At 41.5% G+C, this 27,966-nt stretch overlaps 1 protein-coding gene across 2 annotated transcripts in view; it reads left to right on the top strand.

Annotated features, from left to right (window-relative positions):
- TM9SF2 (transmembrane 9 superfamily member 2) overlaps positions 1 to 27,966 on the top strand; it is a 70,340-nt gene that overhangs the window by 11,950 nt on the left and 30,424 nt on the right. For both annotated transcript variants that reach the window (XM_067536797.1, XM_067536798.1), the window contains exons 5-7: positions 2,384 to 2,513; positions 23,397 to 23,521; positions 24,903 to 25,014. In XM_067536797.1, the coding sequence (XP_067392898.1) occupies positions 2,384 to 2,513; positions 23,397 to 23,521; positions 24,903 to 25,014 (367 nt within the window). The remainder of the gene's footprint in view (positions 1 to 2,383; positions 2,514 to 23,396; positions 23,522 to 24,902; positions 25,015 to 27,966) is intronic.

Raw genomic sequence — 27,966 nt, 5'->3', positions numbered from 1 at the left:
CCATGAATGGAACCTGCTAAGTGATATAGAGAGAGAACTGAATTGATTTATTGAGGTGTGGTTTTGGGGAGGGCATGGTGGTACAGGTATTTTTCTTTAAGACTTAGGTTTAGTCTTTGGGTGAGTAGATGCTAGTGAGTCTTCCTTTTTTTCCCCCATACCCTGACTACCTGTCTTCTCGGGTTGGAACATCCTGTTCCTGGTGCATTGGGAGCAGCAAATTGAATCTCCTGGTACCAGTCATGGGTGAATTAAACCTAGAGTCCTTTTTCTACTCAAAACAGTTTAATGTCATTACTACTACACGTTAAAGTCAGTGTAATTCAAAGAGAAAATGTATGCAAATTTCTAATAAAGCCATTCTATTAGGTTTCATGGGCCAATTCTCCAGGAAGGCCTGATAAAGCCTTCTTTCATAGCCAATAAAACAAAAAGTTATCTTGGGACACTGTGTTTAACATTATGAGCCCACTGGTTATAACAATAAGACACTAAGACACTTAATGGTAAATGATTCAATAACTCAATGCGTTTTATGCCAATATATAGCATGAAGACACAACAGGAGATTTTATTTGCCCAACGATGCAAATAAAGTGACTGCAGCCTTGTGTCTTCAACCACTTGAAACATGTTAATGGACCAGTAAAACATACCCTGGAGTGTTTTAATGCTGTTCTGATTACATCTATTGAGTTTTTAAAAATTCTTAATCTTCCACTATGGAAAAAACTTCAAAGTGGAAAGAGGGGTAGATAACTTTTATTTAAAAAAAAAAAAAAAAAAAAAAAATTTTAGGTGTTGACATTTTTCTTTTCATTAGCACTTCTGTCATATCCTGCTGTATTATTGTCTTCTCTTGCAGCTCCTCATGGGGGACTGGGCTGCTTTCAAGACTTATCTATTAAGCATAAATTGGAAACTTACTGTGCTCTTGATTTTTAGCCTTTTTAACAATAAAATGATCTTATGAAGAACTGCTGGAGACGCAGCAGCTGATCTGTGGAGGGCAGTGTGAAAGCAGCTGCTTTTCACCTAAATATATATAGCAGCTCACAACTTTTTAACCAATGTAAACTTACTAGTTAAATTAGTTCGTACCATCAGGGAAGCATAGCTGTGCGTGGTGGTTAGGAATGCACTTCAGTTAGGAAAAACACTGACTACTCTGAGCTGCCATGCTTTTTCCTATTTAACTCTAACGGGACTTCCTCACGTGGCAATTTTTTACTAGAAAAGCTGATGCTAAAGTGGGAATTCGTTTGAAACACTCAATTCAGCTTTCATTAAAAAGTAAAAGTTGAAATGTGCCAAGGAAGTCCCATTATAGACAATGAGGGGGGGAAAAGGTCCATGGGAAACAGAGTTAATGTTGTGCATCATGTATTGTGGTAGTGATATGGCAAGTTTGGTGTCTGAGTGGAGAAGAGAGTAAATAGTATTAGGTGACTTAATTTCTCACTTTCTTTTGTGTGAGTGTATATGAGGGGGAAGGGGTTGTCAGATGTGTAATTGCTTCACTGCATGGTTCTTTTGTGTGTTAACTTCCTAGTGTGAGTTAATGATTAAGCATGATTGATGAGGGCAGGCAAGGATGAAGTGCAGCTGCTGCTACTTTTGCCTTTAGAACCCTTCTTTGTAAGATAAATTCTGATTGAAAAATACAGACTCCATTGGAGGAGGTTTTTATCAGATAACTTTATGTATGTATAGGAGCCTTCAGGCCTAACAGTTGGTGTATAAAACTTCAGTTACCATGAATACTGGCTGAAACTAACGATTATTTTTTCCCAGTAACTTGCCTATTGCACCAGATCTATTCAGGATACATCTGTCTACCAATTTTATGGAGAAAGGCAATTAATGTCCTTGGTAGTACAATCTAATTTCACGAAAGTCCAATTTCAGACGTCACATTAAATTTACGAAGAGAGATAAACTAAATTACACACAAAATTCAAATGGCATAAAACTAATACTGTGTGAAACTTCACACCAGTAGGCTTCCTACTTCTAAATAAATGGAATGTTTCCCCCCTTTTTAGATCAGGTTTAACTGTGTAGCTGCTACCAGGCATCTCCATTATATGGAAACTGGATTAACAGTCATTGGTGCAATCCCAGCAGTTAGAACTTCAAAGGAATTGTTCCTTTCACACTTGTAGGATTGCCTGGAGGAACACAATGTAGCCATGTTAAACGTTTTTGCAAGAAATACAAATCCTTCAGAATTCTAGGAATTTAAAATAGCATTGAAGATGCGATCTCTGTTCAGTGATTGGTTGTTTCTTTGCGCAAAGAATTACTGTGGGTTAAATCTAGGACTTTTATTTTTATATTACTGTTTGCTCAGTTTCTAATTCTATTTGTGTTTTGTTTATAGGATTGTGGACAATATGCCTGTAACATGGTGCTATGAAGTTGACAACAACCAGAAGTTTTGCAATCCTGGATTTCCTGTTGGCTGTTTTACTACAGAAAAAGGTCATCAAAAGGATGCCTGTGTCATTAATGTAAGTTTAAAGAATTTTTTAGTAATATGTCAATTTCTGTATTGAGTGATTTATGCATATGCATGTTCCATTAATGGGGAATATGCGCCCCATATGCTTGAGTTCTGAATCTTTTGGCCAGCAGGGTCCATGTAGTGTGCATGCAACCTCAGAGTCCTTGTGCTCTGTACTGAGGACATAAATGGGCAGAGCAGCTCAACTGTCACTCAGTTTTTCTCACTACCTCTTGGCTTTGAGAGAGTGTGGCTTGTTGTCTGCACTTTGATTGCTAGCAATCTCTTGTTTTTACCACTTCATTAATGTAATTTAACTAGTTGGCATTTCCTTTACATTTTCAAACTGTTCTAATTTGTCCAAATTAGACTTTGGGCTCCAGGGTGGCCTCTACTTTGTCCTCCGGATTTAAATACTGCCTCTTATGTGAGGAAGCAGTGCTCATGAATAGTCACTTCAAATGCCAATACTGCCTGAGGGAGTCTCGCATTCTGGAAAAATGTGACCTCTGCAAGTATCTCACTTCCAGAACCCAAAAAACCAGTGACTGCAGATTTTCCTCACGAGTAAATCCGTGAAATCAGCGTTTGACCCAGTTTTTCTGTATTGGCCCAAAGAGTGCGAGCACTGGTTCTCTCACTCGTTAGGGCCTCGTCTGCAATCCTGGCACTGAGATGGACCAAACCCAACAAGACTACTACAAGAAGAATACTGGGAGTGAGGCATTCCAGTAATAGATCCTCAACCAGGGACTCCTTTAAAAAAAACAAAAAACCCATCTCCAGCATCACTTTTCCTCTGAGACTTTACAGCCTTGTGTAGTTCCTGCCACTGCTCACAACTTCACTGCTGTGCCGAAGAGCAGCACCACAGCAACAGACAGGAGAGCCATCAAGAGCTAAACCACCAAAAGCTCCCTTCTCAGTCAGGAGCTCAATACATTCAACTTCCTACTCCTCAACATTGATGCCACTGTCCATGACACTGTCTTCAAGTCTGAGGTTGCCTGCTGAGGTTTTGGTGCTGTTTTTGCTATCCATGTCACAACACTAGCTGGGACCAATGACATTCAGAGCACTGATGGACTTAGTGGTTTTGCAAGAGTTGGAATCACCCTTGCTACCTACCTCCATTTCGTTAACTATAGTGGAACTTTCCTTTAGTATGGCACCATAACCTTGCTGGTTATACCAAGATCTAATACTCCACCTGTAGAGTTAGAATTCTCTTTTACTTCAGCCCCATCAGTAGCATCATATAGTACTCCCCAGAACATTTCCACCACCTGCTTCAACCTCATAAGACAATTGAACCTCATCCTAAAACAGGTATTGGAATCTTCTCCAGACAGGACACAGACTTGCCTGACTTCTTGGCCACCCGGACCATATCCATCCATGCAGATGTGGCCATAATGTGAACTTTGGTCCACTCAGATCTGAGTCAACTACCAGGATAAATCTCACCATCCTAAAGTGCCTCTCCTGACAGCCTCAGCTACCCAGGCTACCCCCAAACCTCCACTGTGGTACAAGGATAAACCAGAAGATGTTGCACCTCCGTGGAGACCTGCTTGGGCCTGTGGCGCTCTCAACCTCTCCTGAGGAGATAGTCATCCTACTACCCCCAAGTTGGACAACTTAAAGGTTTCCAAGAACTCAGAAGAGTTGTAGAGGCTCTGGGGGTTCCAATGGAGGAGGTCCAGGAATAGAACCACAAATTGGTGAATACTTTACAGTTCACCTCACCAGCTATCAGCCAGTTATGACTTTCAGATCTACAAAAATTTGTTCTTCACAAACAATTGCTCACGTTATCACCAAAGAGTGATTAATGACCTAAACTGGCTCCAGGCTGCACTAGGTGTGGCAGATTGTCTCCGGTTTGAGGGTCACAAGGCAATACTGTGGCTGCAGAGGTCAGACTTCCTTCAAAATGCATTTGATGGCTGAAGGCATGCCTTTTGGGGGGTTTAGTTTTAGTTTGAAAATGGATTATGCCCTTTGCACACTGAAGGACTCCAGAATAACTCTTCAGTCCCTTGGGATCTACATGTTAGCACCTAAAAGGAAACCTATTAGCAGTCATATGCCCCACATAGGTCAGGTCCACAGCTATTTTTCTGTGAAAGACCCACCAAACCTCCAGAAAAGAGGTAATTTTTCCACAGATGGAGACAGTCCACCTCTGATGCTCACTCTTCTCAATTTTAATCAATCCAGAAACATTCTTCTAATGGGACTCTGAGGAGGTTCAGACTGACTGCTGTGACTCCATACCTACAATCCCTTCCAGTTGGGAACTGTTTAACCCTTTTCAGGCAGTCATGGTCCTCCATCACCCTGGGCCTGTTGGTCATAAACACAAGAACATCAGGATATTCCATCCAGTTTCACATAGTGCCTACACCCAACCCCCTTTTCCCATCCTCTTCAGGGACCCTTCTCACGAGTATCAACTATGTCAAGCGATCCCTTTTGTTTCTTTTTCTCAGAACAGTAAAAAGGGTCCGTCATCTGTATCATGGTAAAAGGTTTTAAAGCAAGTACAGTAGAATCTCGTTTATCCAGCTCTCTGCATTTGCTGAACAACCAGCACTCCAGGGCCATCTCTCCCTTGGGCAATCTCTCCCTTGGCCGCTAGATGGGTTGGAAGTCTTCTCTGCTATGCCAGAGGAGTCATGAGCTTAGGTCCCTCTCAGATAACCTTGTAGACAAAAAGGCCTGATACAAGACTACTGGTCTGGTTCCATTGATGCCTAGAGTGCTCTATAAGATCAGGAAGGATTTGGACAAGATGATTTAGATAGCACCAGGGTGGCTAAGGCAGTTTTGATTCCCAGACTTGCTGAACATATCAACCTCCCAGTCCAAGATCTTACCTTTTGCTCCTGGATCTGCTCTCTCAGAGCAAAAGAAAATATCTTGCATCAAGGTTTGAAGGATTTTCTCACAGGTTGGCTGCTGGATGGTTGTCTAATGTAGAACAGACATGCTTCTCCCCAGTCCACAATATTCCGATAAACAGTAGGAAGAATTCTACAAGACAGATTTACCTGGCAGGATGGTTGAGGGTTTTCATCCTGGAGTCAGTGGAAGTCCCTCATTCCACATCAGACTTCAGTACCTGAAATCTTGGCTTGTCTGCTGGAACTGAAACAGTGACCATTGTTGCTAAGCTCAGTCAGGATGATTTAGCAGCTATCTCTGCACATCAACCAGCAATAGAATGCCAAACAATTTTTTCCCACTCAATTATAACTAAATTTTTTAAGAGTCTGGTTAAGGTGTTCTGACCCATTAAGGATCCAGTTCCTCCATGGGATCTTATCTTAGTGCTCTTGGGCCTTTATGTCCCCTCGTTCAAGCTTACTTGTTCCCTGCTGTAATGTTGCCTGCAGTGACCCAAGAGAATGAGTACCAGTCTCAGAGCAGACTGTTAGGAACCATAGCACAAACTCCAAATTGGTTTTGAGTTCTGTACTTAGATTTTACCAACCAATTATCAAGTGGAAACTCCTCAGGCACTAAAACAGGCTTAACATGGAGTCGGACAGGGGTGTCAAATATGTGGCCCACATGGTTAATTTTTGTGGCCCGCACACTCTTTTTGTAATATTGTATTTATGTCCCATGTTGTCTTGGAATTCTCTTTTAAACTAAGCAGTCTTTTTAACAAATAACGTACATTCATCATATTCATGCAATTTGCTATGAATGAGTGCCATCAAAGCCAATTACAGTCTACAGCTCACTGTATCGTATCTAATCAAATGGCACATAGGATGGCATTTGTAGACAAAAAGGCACACAATTTTATTTTAGTGTGGTGAAGCTCATTATAAAAGTTTGGGCTTACGGCATTTATTTTACTTTCTGTAAAATTTAATATCTTTTGCTCAAGATATGTTGAGATGCCCCCTGAAATGAAAGGTGCAGGAAGAACATAGAAAATTCAAAAATCACTGGACAGATGAAGTGGTTTTTTTTTTTTTTTTTTTTTTTTTTTTAACTGAATATGATGGCAAGGCAATATGTCTGATTTGCAGTACTTTGGTTGCTTTAATGAAAGAATACAATATACAACGACACTATGAGACACTGCACAAAGCAAAATATTCTGAATTTAGTGGTAAAGTTTGTGCTGACAAAATTGCAAAGATGAAAAGCTATGGAGTTTCAATGAAACTTTTTTCTTAAATTGAGGAGAAGAAATGAAAGCACTGTGGAGGCCAGCTATATTATTTGCGAAGAGATTGTATGTTCTGCCAAGCCATTTTCAGATGGTGAATTAGTTAAAAAATGCGTGCTTAAAGCAGCCAATGTAGTATGCCCTGAAAAAAAGAAAATTTTTCTAACATCAGTTTGTCTCGAAACACGGTTGCTGAGCAAATAACGGAAATGGCAGATATTATACTGCAGCTTAGGAAAAAGCTAAGGAGTTTTGTGCATTTTCTGTGGCTTTAGATGAGAGCACAGATATTGTGGACATGGCGCATCTTGCAATTTTTGTAAGAGGGGTAACAAATGATTTTAATGTTGTTGAGGAGCTTTTAAGTTTGTCAAGCGTGGATAACACAACCACAGGACATTAGGTGTGTGCGCACTGTGTACACTGTTGCTAGAGATTTATCCCTTAGTGGTATCCATTGCACCGGCTCTAGTGCCCTCTTGGGCTACTGGCTTATGCGCCAGTAGAGGAAGCGGTGCCGGCCCTGCACCCTCTCAGTTCTTCTTGCCACCCATGAAGATTGCTGCAATGACCCTTCTTGCTCTTGCAAACTTCTTTCCAGTGGTTTTGTACTCTTTTTTTCATTCATAATGTTAATAGCTTAGTGCAGTGTTTCTCAATTGGTGTTCCGCGGAACCTTGTTAGGGTTCTGCGAGAAAGTGACATCGCGCCACTGAGAGCAGCTGTTTTCTGCGCTGCTGAAAAAGGAAGATGTCCCGGATTTTTCGGCGGAGGGTATCGAGTATGAGTGTAATTTCCCCGTGGAGCCTAAAGGGTTGACCCGGACTTCAAGCCTTGTGCCTTTTACGACAAACCTATGCCTGTGGGTGATCCACACTACAGTTGCTTAAAGTGCTTGGAGAAAACTCACCTGGCAGCCATCTCAGCCTTCCACCCTCCAGTGAATGGCAGATCAGTGTTCTCCCATGAAATGATGGTCTGGTTTCTCAAGGGGTGGGAAAGGCTCTATACTCAGGTTGACGAACTGACCCCCGCATGGGCCTTAAACATGGTCCTGTTGAAGCTTATGCCCCCACCCTCAAGCCCTTAGCATCGTGCTTCTTGCTACTTCTCTCCTGGAAGGTTGCCTTCCTGGTGGCAATCATCGCGGCCAGAAGGGTCTCTGAGATCAAGGACCTTACATCAGAATCACCTTACATGGTGTTCTTCAGATACAAAGTCCAGCTGCGCCCTCATCTGGCCTTGCTGCCAAAGATGGTATCACAATTCCATAACCAGGTCATTTTTCTACCTGTCATCTCAAAACTTCAGAAGAACTCTGAGGAACGACGGCTTCATATGTTGGACGTTAGGTGGGCCCTCACCTTTTATGTTGAGAGAACTAATCCCTTCCGCAAATCCATGCAGCTCTTTGTAGCAATAGCAGGAACGTTGAGAGGGCTACTTGTGTCAATGGATGGCAGCAACAAGGTCAGAAAAGAGGACTTGCTTTGGAAGACGAGTATCAGCCATCCAGATACAATGACCAGCCCAGCGAAGTTGATGTTTCGTAATCTTCACTTCAACACTGGTGATGTTAGCTGCAGAGAGAACGCTGGTGTTGGTATGATGATCTTCCCATCTGATATGGAGAATCTTCCTAAGGCAGTGCTGTTGATACCACTCCAGATAGTTAAGATGGCTTCAATATGTCACCCATGTCTCGCACCTATAAAGAAGAATGCGGATGACTACTGCATTGTAGACCAGGATCTTAGTTTTCATCCCCAGATCTCTGTCAATAAAGACATGATGGAGTAACTTTCTGAAGGATATGCTATAACAATGGATCCTGTGTTCAGTTTCCACTTCAGAATTGGCTGTCTGGGAGAGGTAAGGGAAATGCTCAGTGTTTTCCAAGGGTTCATCACCAATAACAATTTGGGGGGGGGAACTTGTGCTGGGACAGGCTGGTGGAGTACCTTAGTCTTCCCAATGTTGAGGGCAAGTCCCAGGCTATGATAGGTGCCTAAGAAAAGATCTAGGGTGGATTGCAAGTTAGCCTCAGTGTGTATGAGAATAGCACAGTTGTCAGCATACTGAAAGTCAGTAATAACAGTCCTGGTGACTTCAGTTTTAGAATGAAGACACCACAGATTGAGGTGGTGGTCGTCCATGCGATGCTCAATCCCAATTTTAGAAGAAACGTGTCGTGAATAAGAATCAAGATTATGGCGAGATAGATGGAAAAAAGGGTTGGGGCAATAACACAGCCCTGCTTAATACCAATATGGATGGTGAACAGGTTCATCTCCAACCCATTACAGAGGATAGTGGTGGTCATCCCACCATGAAGTAGCCTGAGAACACAAATGAACTTCAATGGACAGCCAAACCAGACAGCACCTTCTATAATGCTTCCCGATTATGGAATCAAAGGCCTTATTTAGGTCAATAAATGCCATAAAGAATGGCTGGTGTTCTCTACGCTTCTTTTGGATCTGTCATGCAACAAAAACCATGTCGGTGGTACCCTGAGGTGGTCTGAAACCACACCGAGGTTCTGAAAAAACATCTTCAGCAAGAGGGAGGTGACAGTTCAAAAGGATGCAAGCAAGGATCTTCCTGGCAATGGAGAGGAGGGCAGTACCTCAGTAGTTCCTGCACATTGACTTGTCCCTTTTCTTAAAAATGGTCACAATATTGGCATTGTTTAGATCAGGTGGAATTTCCTCATTAACCCGAATTCTAAGAGAAATTGATGAAGTTTTTGATCAAGTGCTGTTCTACCAGCTTTGAAGACCTCCACGGAAATACTATCCGGGCCTGGCATCTTGTTGTTGTTTCTAGTCTGAGTGATGGCTCGCCAAACTTCCTCAGAAGATGGGGGGGGAGGGGTGTTAGGAAGAGGTTCTATTACTGGATGCTGAGGAATGGACTCTGGTGGCAGCTGAGACTTCGGATTCGCAGTTCAATAAAGTCTCAAAATGCTCCTTCAAATGTTGCTTGAGTGCTATGTTGTCCTTAAGAAAAGTGGAGCTGTGCTGGGATCGCAGAAGGGTTGTGCTATTTGAACTTGGCCCACAGATAGCTTTCATTTCTTGAAAAAAGCTTCTGATGTCATGATGGTCAGTGAAACTCTGGATCTCCATGGCCTTTGCTTGCCACCACTGGTTCTTGATGTCAGGCAGCCTCCTTTGAACTACAGCTTTAAGCAGATAAATCCCTCCTATTTGCTGGCAAGAGGGTTCATTTTGCCAAGTACAAAATGCGCTTCTCTTTTGATGAATAAATCCTAGGATTTCCTCGTTCTTATCAAACCACTCTTGATGGCAGCGAATGGAATATCCAATTGATTTAGCACATGTCTTGTGAGTAATGGTCTTGAACTCCTCCCAATGTGTTTGGATGTCATAGTTGATGTTAGGTAGGTCAGAGAGCCTCTCAATGAGATGTTGTTGAAGGGTCTCACGACTCATGACAAATATGATTTTTGAAGTGCCTTGATGTTAAATCTCTTCCACATTCCTTTCGATTGTTTTCAGTGTTGTTGTGCAAGCTGCATGTTCATGATAGATCTGATTAAATGATGGTCTGTCCAGCAGTCATCCATTTCTCTCCATGCTTGTGTGATATAGACATGAGTTTGATTGCGGGCTTTGATGATGATGTAGTCAAGAAGATGCCAATGTTCATAATGTGGGTGTTTCCAAGTGGTCTTATATTTGTCCCTCTGTTTAGACGTGATATTTGTAATAAGCAAATCATGCTGAACACATTTCCTGAGGAAAAGAATGCTATTATATTTAACTTTCCCCACCCCTTTTTTCCAATGGTGCCTCTCCAGAGTTCAGGTTGTCACCAAACTCTTGCATTGAAGTCATCTATGAGGATAAGCTTGTCTTTCTTGGCTGTGGCAGTGAAAACTGCATCAAGAGCACAGTAGAACTGCTCCTTGTTGTCTTTGTCATCATCAAGTGTGGGAGTGTATGCACTGAGGACCATGGCATACTGTTTGTTACTAAGCTTAAGAAGAAGAGTCGTGAGATTTTCATTAATACGCCTAGGGTGTTCTAAAAACTGGCGAGCAAACTTGATGACAAAACCAACCCCATTAATATGCTTCTCTTCAGATTTCTTTCCTTTCCGCAAAGAAGGTATAGCCGTCTTAATTTTCTTTCAGTTGGCCTTTATATGACAGACGGGTCTTATTTAGGGCAGCAATATTGATGTCCTATCTTGTAAGTTCTCTAGCTATTATGGCAGTTCTTCTTTCAGGACAGTCACTTCGGGGAATCCGTGAGAGTGCAAACATTCTAAGTGACAAACTTCATTACTTTGCTTCGTATGTTCTGACCATAGGTAGAGTGATCCCACTAGACATGGCTATCCATCCAGGGGGCGTCTTTGAGACAGCCTATTTTTAGGGCACCTTTTCTAGACCCTTCCTCATTTAGGTTGAGCAGATGGTATCCCGAAAAGCACTCCTCAGTTGTGACCACACCTGCCAAATTGCACTTCTGTTTCACTAAGTCCAAGTGCAAGATTACCAACACATGGCCACCACCTGCCTGCAGATATGTGACTAGGGACTCCCAGAGATCACTGCTTTCGTCCTCACCACCACTTGTCCATTTCCACAGGACTTCGTTAGTGGGGAATGTTAATACCCTTGACAGAGGCCTATGCATGAAATCTTTTAACGTGGGGGAGCTGGTGTGCACATGGCAACCTCACAAAACTTGACAGGAAGGATCCCTGGATCTGGTGACAGGAATGTCCAAGACAACTAGAGGTCTCCGTCCTGCTTCAGCCCTCATCCACCTTCACAGCCACAGAGAACTGACAACTCCTTGAATACACCTATTCCACCATTGGGATCTTGAAATGTTTGGACCATGCTTCATCTGGAACCTAACCTCAGAATTGTTTGCCAAGGGTGGCTCTACCAGGAATACACAACTCCGGATGGCATAGTTCTGAGGGTCTTTGGGACGCACAAGCCTCTCCACCACAACAAGATAATAGAACATCTCTCCTTGGACCATTATATGAACCTCTTCAAACCTGGCAGAAATTCTTGTGGGAATTAATGCTCCTTGTGGGACTGACTTCCCTTCCCCTGCTTCTCCATACTCTGAGAGATGGGGGGAGGTGGTCTAGTGCATAGCTGCAGGAGAGAGAATATGGCAATATGACTTCTGAGTAAACTGTGCCATTAGAGTTGGGATGGGAACCAGTGAGCAATACAGGTGGCTTAACTGTGTGCATAGAGACTCCTGTGGTTGTGGAATAGACCTGGATTTCCTAATGGATTCTCTGACTTCAAATGGTCACAAACCCCTTCATTTGGAAGGGAAATTGAGATTGAGGCAAATCTTAGCTTTTTTCCTTTTCAGAGGAGAGAATGCTACAGCTCAAGTAATCGTTTGGTTCCCCATTCTTCTGAATCTGTTTTGGAGACTGCAAGTGGTTCCTATATCTAAAGAAAACACATTTGTAATTTCACTTAAAATGATACTGCCAATTTAAATCGTGCTAGCCTAAGTATTATTATTTATGGTAATATGAAGGTAACACTTAAGACTACTGTAATTGAAGAATTATAGAAAAGAACTCTCCATTTATTTACTTTGTATTTTACAGCGCCCTGTGTAGTCAATTCTACTGTTTCCACAGTATATTTAGTCCCTTTTTTGTATATGGAGGGTGGGGGGCCTTTTAAAAAAAATGGGAGAGAAAGACATTAGAGCAGGAAAATGTGACTGCAGAAGTTAGTACCTGGTATGACTATTAACTCTGTGTAACTGAATAGTTTTTAAGTTCATGTGTGTCCCTTCAGCAATAATCTTCACTGGGGTTGCATTCAGTATCTTTGAGTGCTGGCTGCAGAGCATCCTCTGGTACCAGTGGACTTGCATATCAGAGCACATTCCTGTCAAAAAGATGACTATTAACTACATCCTCTGTCTTCGAAAAGTGTTTTGGGGCTTAATCCCTCCACCACATTTGTGCTCGCACTGACTGTGACGTTTTGGGGTGAATTTTTCAAACCATTGAGAAGTTGTAACTGCCTGCCCTGTAATACTAGATGCTTTAAATGCTCTGTTGCTGTTGCTCACAGCCCGGGTACCAAGAGCCAGCAGACAAGCTGGTTTCCTGAGTGTATTCTCTATGGAGCCCTTGTTCAGCACTCTGACCCCAGCAGCTTATCTACAACACAGCAACCCTACCCTGCTCTACTCCAGCCTCGTGTCTGAGACCTAGCTCAATACGCTACAGTCTTGATTCCGGGTAGATTTCTTACTAATCGTTCTTCTTTCCAGCCATGTCTGACTTTCTCTCATTCAGGACCTTCTGCAAAAAGTGCAAGGTGCTGGTTTCCATTGTCTTCCTAGGTGAAAGATGCCAAAATGGCTTTCTGCACCGTACGTTTCAAAGATGGTCTCACTCACAGCTGATCGAGCCCACCCAGGGACGACAGTTGTTGATACTGGACACTTAGTGATCAGTGTGAATACCAGTGAGACACGGTACGCCTGATTTGCAAATCAATAAGGTTTAATGTGCAAGGTTTTCTATAGGTATACTAGTTGAATACAAAGCCTAAAATTAACTACAATATATCATACTCACCAAGCCTGAAGAGCTAAGCAGTCACTCAGAAGGCTGTATACAGGAATGGCTTTCTTCAGGGACCCCACCAGGGAATCAGTGGATCCTCTGGTCCAACAGGCAGCACCTCCTGTGAAGTCAGGTGTTGATGGAGCACTCCTCTTTGTCTAAATAGTGACTTCTTATACCCTTCCATAAACAACTTTCACCTAATTACCTCTACTCATTATCATATATGCTAATTACCTACATTGGGTTTTCACCCTTAACTACATTCCATTCTCACCATGATAATTGGGGTCATCAAAACAACATCTGGTGATAGGAGGGGTAATGAAAAAGTGTACCCCCAGACGTTCACGGATAATTTGTTCCCATCACCGTTATTTATGTGCAGCTGCAAGCATACATGTTGTGTATTTTGTCTTATGTGCCATGGTGTGCAGAAACAGGGGCACTTTGCAAGGTTACTCAGTAGTCCTATTAATCTCTGGCAACTGGAAAATATCATGCTACAGGGGTCAGAATAGCCAAGCAAGCAATTGAAGCTATGCTAGGCCTGTAGGACAGTGGTCAAACATCTCAGATTGTACTGGCCCTCCAACATTCCCCTCCTTGACAGCCACCATAGCTTAATAGGCCCCCATGATGACTCCTTCATACACACCTCCAGCTGTGGCTCAAGGCATCCCAGCCGGGGTCCGAACGATTAGCATCTTCTCATCAGCAGGGTATATCGCAGAGCGCTGCTTCACTCGTACATGGGGGTCTTTTAGTCCCTTGAGTTGCTTTAGGGATCATCTAGTCCACCAAAAGAGTCCCACTCTAGCCGTTACAGAAACTTTCTGCAACACACACACGAGCACAATGGGATACATAGCTAGATTTAAAATCCCAGTAGCAGTGGCGGACCATCCCAGTAGGGTTTCCCACCAACTGTGCTTTTTGGCAGCTTTTGCAGCATCTAGGACTTTGATTACTTTAGTCCCATCATGTTTGCCTATCAAATTTACAATTGTTCCTGAATGTGTATAAGCAGGGTTATCACGTTTGAATGTGTTAGCATGCGTTGTACCAAATCAGTATTGACTCCCAATATCACAGATTGAATGTACTCTACAACATTCATATCTACTACTAATAACTAAAATATATTATTTGATCAGTCATAAACTACATCACGCAATTCCAATACAGCAACATTGCAATAACATTTGTTTTGGACAAAATTAACATCTTTTTCTTATAAATTCTATTAATCCCATTTTGGGTACATTGAGTGTGTACACAAACACAACCTTGTCCCATGTACACAATGGTAGAAATTATGCTATTATTGGGTAATAAAGCATATTAACAATTCCATACATCCAATTCATCTTTTTTACAAGGATATGTAAACTATATCAGTGGTTCTTCACAAATATAACCCAATTCTGATCCCAACATGGCTTCATATGTGCAGCTTTGTAAACTAACCAATCGAATTTCATTTCCTTTTTTCAATCCCCATGTCAGGTGTTCAGTAGGCCATAAGACTCCAGTGTTTATATTGAGGTCTAGGGGATCTATTCTGTGTATGTCTGTGATTCGAACATCGGATATTATCATTACATATGCTGTAATCACTTGAGCCTGGGCATCTATTGTGAAATTTAACATCTTCCACCAATGACTTAAGGCACTTTCTTGGGTGGCGACATCATCCCAAATCAATTTATTTCATCAGGTAGAACTCCACTAAGTCCTTGTCGGATGATACCTTGGCCTATTCCTTGAGCCCAAAGCTGTCCTTGTAGGCAACCTAAAGCTTTGGAGGTAGCATTTACCCTAATTTTTGTGAGGTTTAATAGGCTCAGATGTGCTTTTTCATTGTTCATTTCCCAGGGCACCAATATATCTCCAAGTAACTTTTCTCCATATCCCGAAGCTGAATGTATGTGTACTATGGGATCTGATAGGGCTCCAAGGCTTCTGCCTAGAATACTTAACTTATTTGTCAAAACTTCTTCATTAATTGCATTCAACACTCCTGCTGATGCTCCTATAATATCTTCTCCAATGTCTTGCATGGGACGTGCATGTGTGTTAGAGTTGTGTGTTACCCAGGTGTCCATCCAGTGCAGCCATTGTCGTACTGGGGTGTAACAAATATTTTGTATGCCTATATGTACTCTCACAAGGTGTACTGAAGACCCCAAATGTACTTGACTCTTATAATTTTCTTTTAACACCACGTCCCCAATATTGTATTCTCTGGGCTTGAGATCACAATATACAACTATACTTAGAGAGGTGTTTATGTACATTACTACAGTTGCAGAGGGATTCACTAAAACCCATGGTGGATAACCGGTGTCTTTCCCTTTATTAGGTGGAATATCCCCATGTAGTAATAGCTAAAATTGGTTTTCTTGTAAATTACTTCAAACTGATTTTGATACTATAGCAGTGTGTTGCTCTGTTCCAGTTCATTCTGTGTATATAAATCAAATCATCTGGGCTGGCTTCTTCTTGGGGGGGTACTCATTTTAGTGACATTGTGAGCTGCCCCTCAAAATTAGAGAGAGCCATTATCTTAAACTGCAAAGCATCTCTTCCCAGCCACACAGTAGTGGGCAGGGGTACCATACTGCAACATCTGTCTGAGACTGTACCATCTTTCCTATTCACATCACAATAGTAAGAACACCATACAACTCTCCTTCATATTGCATGTCTTGATCTTGTGCTTCCCTGTGCCATCGTGGATCTGTGTGATAACTATCTACAAATAACTCCCACAAAACAAAGGCGGGATCTATAGACCCGATTAGTATCAATTATTTACAACAACTATTTAATTTCCATATTTGCTGTTATCCAGCGGCCTACCAAATCATATGGCATGATAGAGGAATTGTACAGTGATATAATTCCCTTTGCCTGTAAACGATTGGTCCTGCATTGGGAAAGGCTGGCTCTATCTGAGGGAGAGGGCAATTATCCTCAGCACCCTCAGTTATCAGGGTATATGGGACCTGGTTGGAAGTCATAGGTGGTTGGACTTCCACATTTCTGTTCATTAAAGCTATGGTCCATTTAACAGTCTAGAGCTGGATACATGCCTTTCTTTGATTTTCTCCTACTCTGTACTTAAGAGGGGTGTGGGCCATTTGAAAAATAATTGGGGCAAAACCAGTAAGGTATTGCCAGTGCCCAAGACCTGTACTAATGCTAGCATTTCTTTTTCACAAAGGGTAAAGATGATCTCTGGCCCTTCCAGTACTTGGGAGGCAAATGCTACTGGCTTTTGACTAGAGGGCTCCTCCTGGCTTAAAATAGCTCATTCCCCAAAGGGAATTGGAGCTAACTGTAACACAAATGGTTTAGTGTTATCTGGGTGTGCTAGTGTAGGAGCGGAGATTACTACTTGCTTCTGTTCTAATAGGGCCTGATCCTGTTCTGAGCTCCAATTCCAGGGTACTCCTTTCCTCAGTAGCTGGTACAGTGGCTGTGCCTGTAAGGCAAAATTCTCCACTTGGTTGCGGAGCCATCCTGTGAGACCTAACAAGACTCTCAATGCTGAGACATCAGTGGGTGCTGGCAGTTTACAAATTAATTCCACACTCTGCTGGTCAGGGATAATGCCTTGTCCTAACACTGAACCCAGGTATTGGACCTCTTGCTGACACAATTGGACTTTTTCCAAACTGAGCAAGCAGGCTTCCCAATTAATCAGGAAGATTACTTCATCGAGCAAAAGCAGTTGGGCTTCTTGGGTTAAAGTCCAAATGAGAACGTCATCCACATAAGAAATAACATTCATCGGTGCTGTGCACCTATCCCATAATTTAATAATATGAGCGTGGCAAATCATGGGGGAGCAATATAACCCCTGTGGAACACAGGTGAATGTGAGTTGACAGTCCCCGTAGGTAAAAGCAAATTTATACCAGCAGTCAGGATGCAGAGGAATAGCAAAGAATGAATTTGATAAATCCAATACTGAAAACCATTTATTTCCCATACCTATTGCAGCCATCACTTCAGGTAACTTGACCACCATAGGGGCTGTCTTGGGTGTACATGTAGTCAATGTCCTGTAATCTACTGTAAGTCACCAGGTTTTCCCGTCCACTTTACGGCCTGGCCATATTGGGGAGTTGTTTATGCTATTAGTTTCCACTAGCACTCCTTGCTCCAAGAAAGCAGTAATCATGGGCAAAAATCCTTCCTCAGCATCCTTTGGGCATTTGTACTGCTTCTGGGGTAGTGGATCAGGTCCTACAATAAGAACACAGGCATCCACCCGGCCCCAATCCAATCTGTTCTTGGACCATGATTTTGGGTGTGCCTGTACAATGTTAGTAACATCCAGGGAATACCACTTTGCTGTAACTGAGAGTGGCTCTGGTGCTTTAAAAGCTGCCACCCTGTGCGCAGCTGCAACAACCCTAGGAATTCCCAATCCAATCCACAACACCCAATTAGCTAAATCAACAACAGCTTGCATCTTAAGCATACAATTCATGCCCAGAATAGCTGCTTCTCTAGCATGTGCCAAACCAAAAATCCCTGTCCATGTTTTCCTTACAATGGTGTCAGTAAAGGGGCGAGAGGGGCATATCTACACTAGAACCTTCAAACCCCACCTCTGCCGGTGATTTCCCTTTAATTTGACTGTTGCAGGAACTAAGCAGTCATCAATCAATGAAATAGTGAAACCAGCATCTACAAGCATATGTTGTCCGAACGCCCCCTGTTCAAAATCCACCCAAATAATGGGTTGTCCCCATTTATCAGATATTAAAGATGCTGCATGTATCAGGGGACTCGGGAATGCCCGACCCCCATATGCCTTCAAAGGCTTCCCCTTAAGAGGTGGTGTCAGCCATTGACACTCATCAGCACGTTTCTCCGGAGTGTGAGACTCTCTTTCCTTTTGACAAATCAGGTCAGCCAGTTGCTCATTTGATTTGCCATCAATTAGACCTTTAGGGGCATATTGGAGAGCTCGATTCCACAGTACCCAGCACAAGGGATCAATCCTCCCACAGCCTTGCCCTCGGCTGCACACTCTCTTAACTCCCTCAGGGACTAAATCACCTTCCTTGCTCCCTTGATTCTGAAAGGTGATCTGAGCAGCCACTTTTGTTCCCGTCTGTGCAGCAGCTTTCCTTTTGTGCTAATCAGGTGTTACACTTATGAAATAAACAGCAGGATCTTATTCAGAGGACAAGACAACATGCCGTGTTTATTATGAATATAGAAAATATTTGAAAAAGCAATTGCCTAAAACACACAGACACACACACACAGACACACACACAGAATTCTGCAGGAGAGATATAATTACCAGCCTCTGTGTTGCTCGAGCTGAATCAGACACGAGGATGGAGCCAGGCTCTGTCGGTCACAACACAATGCTCCTTGGGGTTTGCAGAATGAGCCCAAAGTCCAGGTTTCTTCTCCCCATTTTTATACTTATCCATCCCCATTCGGGTCTATGGATTTTGTCATGTCAGATAGTCTCCTTGTTTGATGTAATCATCAATTACCTTTGATATCGCAAGTGTGACAGCTTTCCCATTATTCTTTCATTCCTGTTTCACACTTTATCTTGTTCCTGTCCTTGGGTGCTAACTCCCCTGTTTTCTGGGGTTATCTTGATCTTCAGCCATATGGTTGTAAAAGTTCTTTAAGCAAAAGCATCTTCTCTAGCTCCTGCCCTTGGAGGCTGAAAACCATTACCTCAACAATTACGTCCTCGCTGTCTTATCTCAGCAGACTCAGACTACATTCACTCCTCATTCATACTTACTAAAAATCGTTACATTCTTGTCACATTACACTGGTACATCATCTTATACTTACTAACATAATAAAATCCTTATACCTACACCAATTCTATTAATACTGATATTACTAAAAGGAAATATAATAAATCTTTTTTGCCCTCTCATTGCCCCATGATTTACACATCAACCACGTTCCTGATACACATTGGGCACTTTCCTTCACTTGTAAATTATTACAATTAGATTTCTGGATGGTCCCAAACATTCATACATAGATGTTTACAAACAGGGCACCAATGTGTCATAAATGTTAAATCACAAAATGTTTAAGCAGGATGTTCCCACTCATACGTTCAAGCAGTCAGTTATCATAGTGGAGCCTGGGATGGCATGAACAAAATCAATGTGTCCAGAACATCCTTATCTATAATGCCTAGTTTTGTTCTTTCTCAGTGTGAGGATTAACCCTTAAGCTTCAAATACGTATCCATGGTCCGGGTCTGCTCTGGTTCAGGCCTACATCACAGTGCTGGGGCCTACGCATAGAAGTCTTGGCTCACTAGTAAATGAGCTTGCCAAACTTTCTGTAACAGTACCTCCCACACACATCATAGCTGTTAAATTCAGAGTACCCAGAGCAACTTTTACTTGCGGACATAGTCCTGTTATGAAACAAGTTGGAAAGTCTGTGTTCATAAGGTCTTGACCTTTCTCCTCATGCCCCATAGCTTGCTAGAGGATCTTTTTACATTGTAAGTAAGCATCAGGGCGTTCCCCTAGGGCTTGCTGCTCCAGATAAAAGTGCACCTCAATGTGCTTGCCAGGATCTACTACCTCAAAAACATCCTTCATAAGGGTACCCCTCTGTATATCCATGGGAAGTCCCAAAAAGGTGTCTAATGGAAGACATTGCCTTAAGAGCAAGGCATAATCACTATAATTAAACTGAGGCACTGTGGTAAGCTGTGCAAACCAGGCAACCACATTACAAGGGGTGATATTTCCTAAAGCCTTTTTCAGTGCCTGCACTTGCTCAGGTCTCAGTATCTTATTCACTTTGGTGGTAATGTGGGTGGTGGTTTCCTCCTCCCCCTCTCTAATAGTCTCTTTGTCTCTATAATCACAGGAGCCTATGGGCGCAGTAGCCCGCGGCATATCCACCTCAGCTAGCTGTTTTACTATCTGCCTGAGAGGAGCATAGGGGGAAGGACATTCTATGCTCTCATCTGACTGGTTCTTATCCCACGCAGCCTCTGCATAAGAGAGGATTGATAGATCAAATTCCTGCATACCAACACTCTCTGCACTATCGCAGCCTCCATCTGCCTGCATGGCAGCAATAATTCCCTGAGCAGCAGCCACTTGCTTTGTACACTGAGACAACTGCTGCCGACAAACTGCATGGGAGTGGCCCTCAGTTTCCCTCTTTTTCTCCTCCAGGACAACACGTAATGCAGCTTGCAGGTCCTTACATTTCGCTTCCCAGATATGAGCTGTTTCCTCCCACTGTCTAGCTTCCTCTTTGTACCCCTCTGCATCGCACTGAGAGTTAGAGAGCAAATTAGCCTGAGTGAGACAGTGGGACACTGAAGATTCATACTCTATTTTCAGTTTCTGTACTTGACCTTGGCATGTTATCAGTTGTTCATGCAGCTTCTTGTTTTCTTTGGCTAACTTCCCTACTTCTTCAGTAAGGGTTTTAGATACTAAAATGAGCCAATGTAAAGCAACCAAGCATTTTTTCTTACAATCAGGCTTTATCTCTATGAATTGTTCCCACTGGAGCATCAAGTCTGCATATGTTGTTTTATCCTTAAATGCTCCTCCAGACCATGAGCTTCCATATCTGAGACTGGTTCTAGCGAAAGGAGGGCAGGAGTGGCAACCCTTCGACCGCCTGACTTACAACACATTCCTGTTGGAGGACATAATGCCCTCATCCTGAAGCCAAATACAGATACAGCTTCGTGGAGAACTGTGCCACACAGGTTGCTACCCTGCTGACACGCAGTGAGAGAAACCCTTGCACCGTACGCTTCAAAGATGGTCTCACTCACAGCTGATCGAGCCCACCCAGGGACGACAGTTGTTGATACTGGACACTTAGTGATCAGTGTGAATACCAGTGAGACACGGTACGCCTGATTTGCAAATCAATAAGGTTTAATGTGCAAGGTTTTCTATAGGTATACTAGTTGAATACAAAGCCTAAAATTAACTACAATATATCATACTCACCAAGCCTGGAGAGCTAAGCAGTCACTCAGAAGGCTGTATACAGGAATGGCTTTCTTCAGGGACGCCACCAGGGAATCAGTGGATCCTCTGGTCCAACAGGCAGCACCTCCTGCGAAGTCAGGTGTTGATGGAGCATGCCCCTTTGTCTAAATAGTGAATTCTTATACCCTTGCATAAATAGGTTTCACCTAATTACCTCTCTACTTATTATCATATATGCTAATTACCTACATTGGGTTTTCACCCTTAACTACATTCCATTCTCACCATGATAATTGGGGTCATCAAAACAACATCTGGTGATAGGAGGGGCAGTGTAAAAATATGTCCCTTGGCAATGAAAAAGTGTACCCCCAGACGTTCAAGGTTAACGGTGATGGGAACAAGAAGTTATCTTTGTGCAGCTGCAAGCATACATATTGTGTATTTTGTCTTATGTGCTGTGGTATGCAGAAACCGGGGCACTTTGCAAGGTTACTCAGTAGTCCTATTAATCTCTGGCAACTGGAAAATATCATGCTACAGGGGTCAGAATAGCCAAGCAAGCAACTGAAGCTATGCTAGGCCTGTAGGACAGTGGTCAAGCAACTCAATTTGTACTGGGCCTCCAACGCTTGCCATTTAGCACTGGGGTGCTCTCTCACACACTTACATGGAATTGTAAAATCCCTCTACTGCCTCCCATCCATCCAGTTCACTGATGTTAAACTTAACTGAATATTGGAGATCCTCAGTGGCTGATAAATGACATCTCTCAATAGCTGGGTGGCAGCAAGTTCTAAAGAGAAAATTCTAAGGACAGTTAGTTTCGGCTTTTGCTTCAATATAATTAACTTATTAAAATTTCTTTTCACTTCAACTGTTAAAGAAATTCTTATAAACAAGGCTTTCTACTTTATAGACAACGCACTTATTGAAGAGCAATAAAAACATTATTCTACTTAAAGATACCATGTTACCTGGATTTTAAAATTCTGTAGTTTAGACGTCACCTAAGGCACTGATCTCAGAATAAGTCTGGCCTGACACTATCTCTCAGAAGGCAAATGATCTTTGACAGCTAGGAGTCCAAGTCTCTTGCCTAGGGATTGGAGGCCTAAGAGTAGGAATCCAGTCATGAAATCTTCAGAGAAGGACAAATACAGGAGGGCAAGTATCACTTTCTGACTTGCGCTCTCTTCCAATAGCAACAAGTAGCTATGATATCAACACAGTGGTATTACCAACCTCAGTCAAACAGGAGGAGAAAGGGTGTGTTTGGATAATAGAGAGTTTAAATACAAGTGTTTTCAAAATATGAGTATGGGGAGGGAGTAGAGCTGTTCGTTTAAATTTTTTTGTATTAGCACATCACTTGCCAATCATTGCAATTGACAAATCTGGACAGCAGTAAAACCTGATATTAACTGAATCAAAATTAACACAGGCAGTTGGAGGCAATTGTATACTGTCATATAAGGTCTGAGAGCAAACAGCTAGAGATATTTTGAAACCAACTGAAAATGGTCTTTGACCCTCCATTCAAGGTTTCTGTTTAACAGTTGAGCCAGGCATAGCATCTGGTTCTGTCATAATCTGCGGGAGGGATGAACACAACTGATGTTGAATTGGGGTGGTGTCTGTGAAGCATTTGTTTAAAAATATTTTGGATGTATGTTGTAAATTGCTGTCACAGGAGTTTGCCTATCTAGTTTATTTGTTCTGATAACCTCTTGGTAAAATTGGTCCATTTGGAAGTACCTAATAATCCAACATTGTTCTTCAGTTAGGATTCATTTGGGATTGGTTATTTGGATACTTTGTGTGAAGCTCACATGTTCTTGACGCGCTCTGTGCTGTTCTTTAAGGTTTACTTCAGTGCCTCCTCCATGGAAAGGTAAAGCAGGAAAAAGTGCTTGCTTGAGTACATCCAGAGCCCACAATACACCTGGTAGGAGAATTTGTGGGCTTTCAGCTTTGGCAATATATCCCTTTAAAAAACAGTGCATACCAGTGTTAGCCTGAAATTCAGTTTTGAGCTTCTATTTTTAAATTGTAGAACAGACCTATCTCTTTGGTTTCTTTACTCTTGTATTTTGGTCTACAGACAGATTTTCATGAACAAGATACCTTTTACATATTCAACCATGTCGATATTAAGATATTCTATCATGTTGTAGAAAAGGAGGCGGTGGGAGTAAGACTAGTAGCTGCTAAACTTGAACCAAAAAGGTGAGTGTATTTAAAATGGATTTTAAAAATTACTTGTTGAACAAATGCTTCAAGACCTATAAAAAGAATTAAGTCAATGCTTTAGTCCAGTTTGTTTGTGTTTAAAATGGAGCTTGTTAAACTCTGAAATCCATAAGGACCTGAGGATCAGCCATAGGAAACATATTCCATATCATGGACTTGTTACAGGTGCAGGACATATTCATGTTCAAATTGGCTTTCCTGGTAACCAAGGTGACTTGACCTAGTGAGTCCTAACGCAGTAATTCGTTCTCCTGATTAGGAACCTTAATCTGTTTTCTGCCTTTAGCACTTGAAAACATCTGATTGTAATGGTATAGTCCCAGCATGGCATACACCATTTACCAGTTGGCAGGGGAAGGAATGGGGGTTGCATGTGTTGTACGAACATATTCTCCAGTGTCCAGGGCAGGGGTACTCAGTATGGTTCAACTTTTGATAGTATTAGATATTCTAATATAGTGGTGCCTCCTCTACACTAATTTAAATTTCCTGATTTCTAAGAACAACATCAAGAAGAAGCATGTGTTACTTCTGACGCTCCCACAACTTAGTGTTTCTCTTCTCCTTCTTTCCCTGGTGTATTTATGTTGCTTCCCTTTTCCCTGTCAATATAATAGAGTTTGCTATCTTGCAAGTCAAATACTTAAAAAAAAAAAAAAAAAAAAAAAAAAAAAAAAAAAAAAAAAATTTTGTTCTGGGCCCACCTAACTGTTTTGACAACAAAGTTAGGAAGTCCTATCTTGTACAACATAACTAAGTGACCTTTTCTTTCTATTTTCTGTTCAGAAAAATAAAGTTTTGTAAACTTTATTCTTCTGTACAGAATGAAGGTTAAAGAAATGATAGCATGTAATCATAAACTTTTGAGTCACTTTAGCAAAAAAAATTTGACAGCAAAAAGTACCACACTAGTATTTATATACTCACTCCTTGCAACTGCTGAAATATAGGGCAGATCTACACTAGAAGCATTACATCAGCGCAACTGCACCACTGTAGCGCACCTGGTAAAGACGCTCTATGCCAGTGGGAGAGCGTCTCCCGCCAACATACTGCCATTGTGAACAGTGTGTAGGTCACTGTAACTTGCGTCGCTCGGGGGGGTGTCTTTTTACACTCCTGAGCGACATAAGTTAAATCGACTTAAGCGATAGTGAAGACCTGCCCTTTATTTAAAAAACTAAATATATTGTGGTTTAAAATCTGATTCGAAGAAAGCATTCTAAATGAAGTTGATAATTGGATGTCTTTAAAATTACAAAAGATGTAACGTTAAATGAGTATTCTTGTAATACTGTTGCTAATTAGATAAATTTATAAGTTATATAAATATCTGTATATATTTTTCTTCCCACAGCTTCAAACATACACATATAGATAACCCTGACTGCTCAGGACCACCTATGGGTATAAGTAACAAGGCTAATGGAGAGATCAAAATTGCTTACACATACTCAGTTAGCTTTCAGGTGAGTGTTTAAGGTTAAGGCCTCATTCTAGCAAATTGCTTATGTTGATATTTTAAGAGTTCTAAAAGATTAATGGCTAGAATTATTGTAAAATATTATCAGGCTATTTTTAATAGCATGGTTCAAAATATAACTCCTTTCAAATTAGGTTCTTGTGCTCTTTCATTGAGATTTTCATAGCTGACTAGGGGATTTATCTACCCAACTCCCATTCATTTAAGTGTAGATTGAGTAATTAAATTCCATTTTTGGTTTTGAGAAATCTCATCTTTCATATATGCATAGCTTCACTGTGCAGAAAAGTAATCTGCCAAACACTAAATCAGACCAGTCATCATGCATTTCCAGCAAAGAACTAAAAGTGTGGCAGATATATCAGGGCTGATGGTTCTCTTCTCCATCTAGGGGAGATGGGACTAGCTCTTAGTTTTCTTTCCTCCCAGGCCATCTCCCACATGGATAACTGCAAAGAATCAGGCAAATATTTGGCATTACCTCTGCTCTCCATTTGACAGCACAAGCAGTAAATCAGGCAGCCACAGGAATGCCCCTTTCGGGGACAGGGTGATGGCACATGGTGTGGCTTTTGATGGAACCTGTTGAAGGAAGGTTCCTCAAAGTGTTGGACTGTTAAGTATTTCTAAGGTCCCTCTTATTGTCATGTCTAAGAGCTAATAAAATAGAAAGGAGTTGCCCACAAGACTGGAGATCATCCTCATCTTCACATATTAATCACTTTAATAGGTATTTGTCAAGTTTCACTTTTCTAGCTTTAAATGCCTCTGTTTAAACCCTGGCCATATGGACACACCCTTATGCATTGAACTGGGCAACTATCACCGTGTCATGCTGTGGATATGTATTTTAGAATCTTGGAAACTGAAATGCTGAAAAATAAGAGGCATCTTTTTATTTTTTTTTCTTTTCAGCTATTTATTTTCAACCAAACTAGCCATACCAAATTTATTCTAAGAGCAGCATAATACCTTGATATTACTGATAGTCACTGCCTGACTAAGCATGTTTGTTCAAACAAATCTGAGTTCCTTTAAAACTTTATATAGCTTGTTGCAGAGTTCAGTTCAAATATAGTGAAATGAAACTTTATATAGAAGTGAGTACTTGTTCTTTAAGTTTAGTGAATATATATATATATATATATATATATACACACACACACACACACACACGACACAGTGCTGTTAGGTCATCAGTCAATCCTCTCCATGCTGTCTTCTGAGTGACATTTTTTCCTTGTGAGGCTTAACAGCAGTTTAAAAGGTTTTTTCAGTAGCAGTTCCTGCTTCTAATAATATTGTAGAAATACATGCTCTCTCAAATGGCCAGAAATAAAACCTACAAGAACCTTGAAGATGAGGATGAACACTTTTGTAACAGTACTATGTAAACAAAAGTATTGGATCACTTTTGCCATATATGTAAGCATTCCGATGTTCACCTGGTACAGATTATAAATGGATATTCAAATTGAACTTGAAGTAAATTTTATGCTGATTGGAAAAAGATGAAAAACATGTTTCAGCCCTGTTCCTAATGGTTTTAAACTTGACTAGAAATGTTTGATCAGGGCTGAAACTTAACATATAAGATTGTCAATGAGGCATTCTCAGACTTTTGCAGTTAGTATGGCTTCCCTGTTTTGTTTTATTTTTTAAACAAAGTTCTTTAGTGTCTAGAGACACATGTTTTGCACTCATTACCAATTGATAGTTTTAAGTTTTGTAGGGTCAGTCCATAATACTGTTTTTGAAATGGCTCAGTTCACTGTTGAAAGGATAACTGATAATCTGTTTACTTTGAAATTTTGTATGAGAAACAGGTAGATGTACCTGGTGTAATTTAAAGACACATCAAGTACATGATGTACATAAGAGCCTCTTCTAAGCAATCTCAGCATAAAAAAAATCTTACATGATAATAGTCTGATTTGCACCATTAACAATAATTAAAACTTCTGTATACCAGTCATAGTGCAGAAATTAAATACTATTCCTAAAAATAAGGCATTTTAGTTTGTGTGGGAAAATTTAGATTGGTTATCCACTCACATGGTTCTAAACAATGGACATTGCTATATGGGCTGTCTTTCAAAACATGTCTAGCACAACTGTGTGTTTTCCCACCACCTTTTGTCCAGTATGTTGCTGTACAGGATGCTTTCCTTGGAGTTCTATGAACTTATCAAATGATCAGCTCATGCCATGAAGAAGAGAAACAACTAGACAGATGTGGCAAAAGTTTAACATGTCTGTTCTAATATGGCACGAGTCCCTGTTTAGAAACCTCCTTGCCTCTTATGGGACTCAGTTCATTGCATATGGGTGACTATATATTTAGTGTTTGATAAGTCTCTCTTACACGCGTTTTTGACCCTTTCACAAAATAAGCTTACTACTCAGCTTACAAAGCACTGTACCTTTCCAAATATTTGTAAATTTTTGTTGGTCTTGTGTGTTTTAATGTATTGAAATAGGCTTATAGATTTTAAGGTCAGAAGGGACCATCATGATCTGACCTCTTGCACATTGCAGGACACAGAACCTCAGCCACCCACTCCTGTAATAGACCCATAACCTCTAGCTGAGTTACTGAAGTCCATCATGATTTAAAAACTTCAAGTTATAGCAAATCCACCAGTTAAACTAGTTTAAACTTGCAAGTGACCCATGCCCTATGCTGCAGAGGAAGGCAAAAAAAACCCAGGGTCTCTGCCAACCTGATCAGGGGGAAATTCCTTCCGGACCCTAAATACGGTGATTCCTTCCCAACCTCAAATATGGCAAGACCCATCAGCCAGATCCCTGGGAAAGAGTTCTCTGTAGTAGCTCAGAGCCTACCCCACCGAGTGTCCTATCACCAGCCATTGGAGATATTTGCTGCTAGCCATTGCAGATCAGTTACATGCCATTGTAGCCAGTCTCATCATACCAT

The sequence above is a fragment of the Emydura macquarii genome, unplaced genomic scaffold (genome assembly GCF_026122565.2).
Source record: "Emydura macquarii macquarii isolate MOO-44397 ecotype Brisbane River unplaced genomic scaffold, CSIRO-AGI_Emac_v2 contig_3671, whole genome shotgun sequence".
NCBI classification, from domain to species: domain Eukaryota; kingdom Metazoa; phylum Chordata; order Testudines; family Chelidae; genus Emydura; species Emydura macquarii.
Note: the sequence above shows the minus strand (reverse complement) of the source record. Positions and strands in the feature narration are given on the sequence as shown.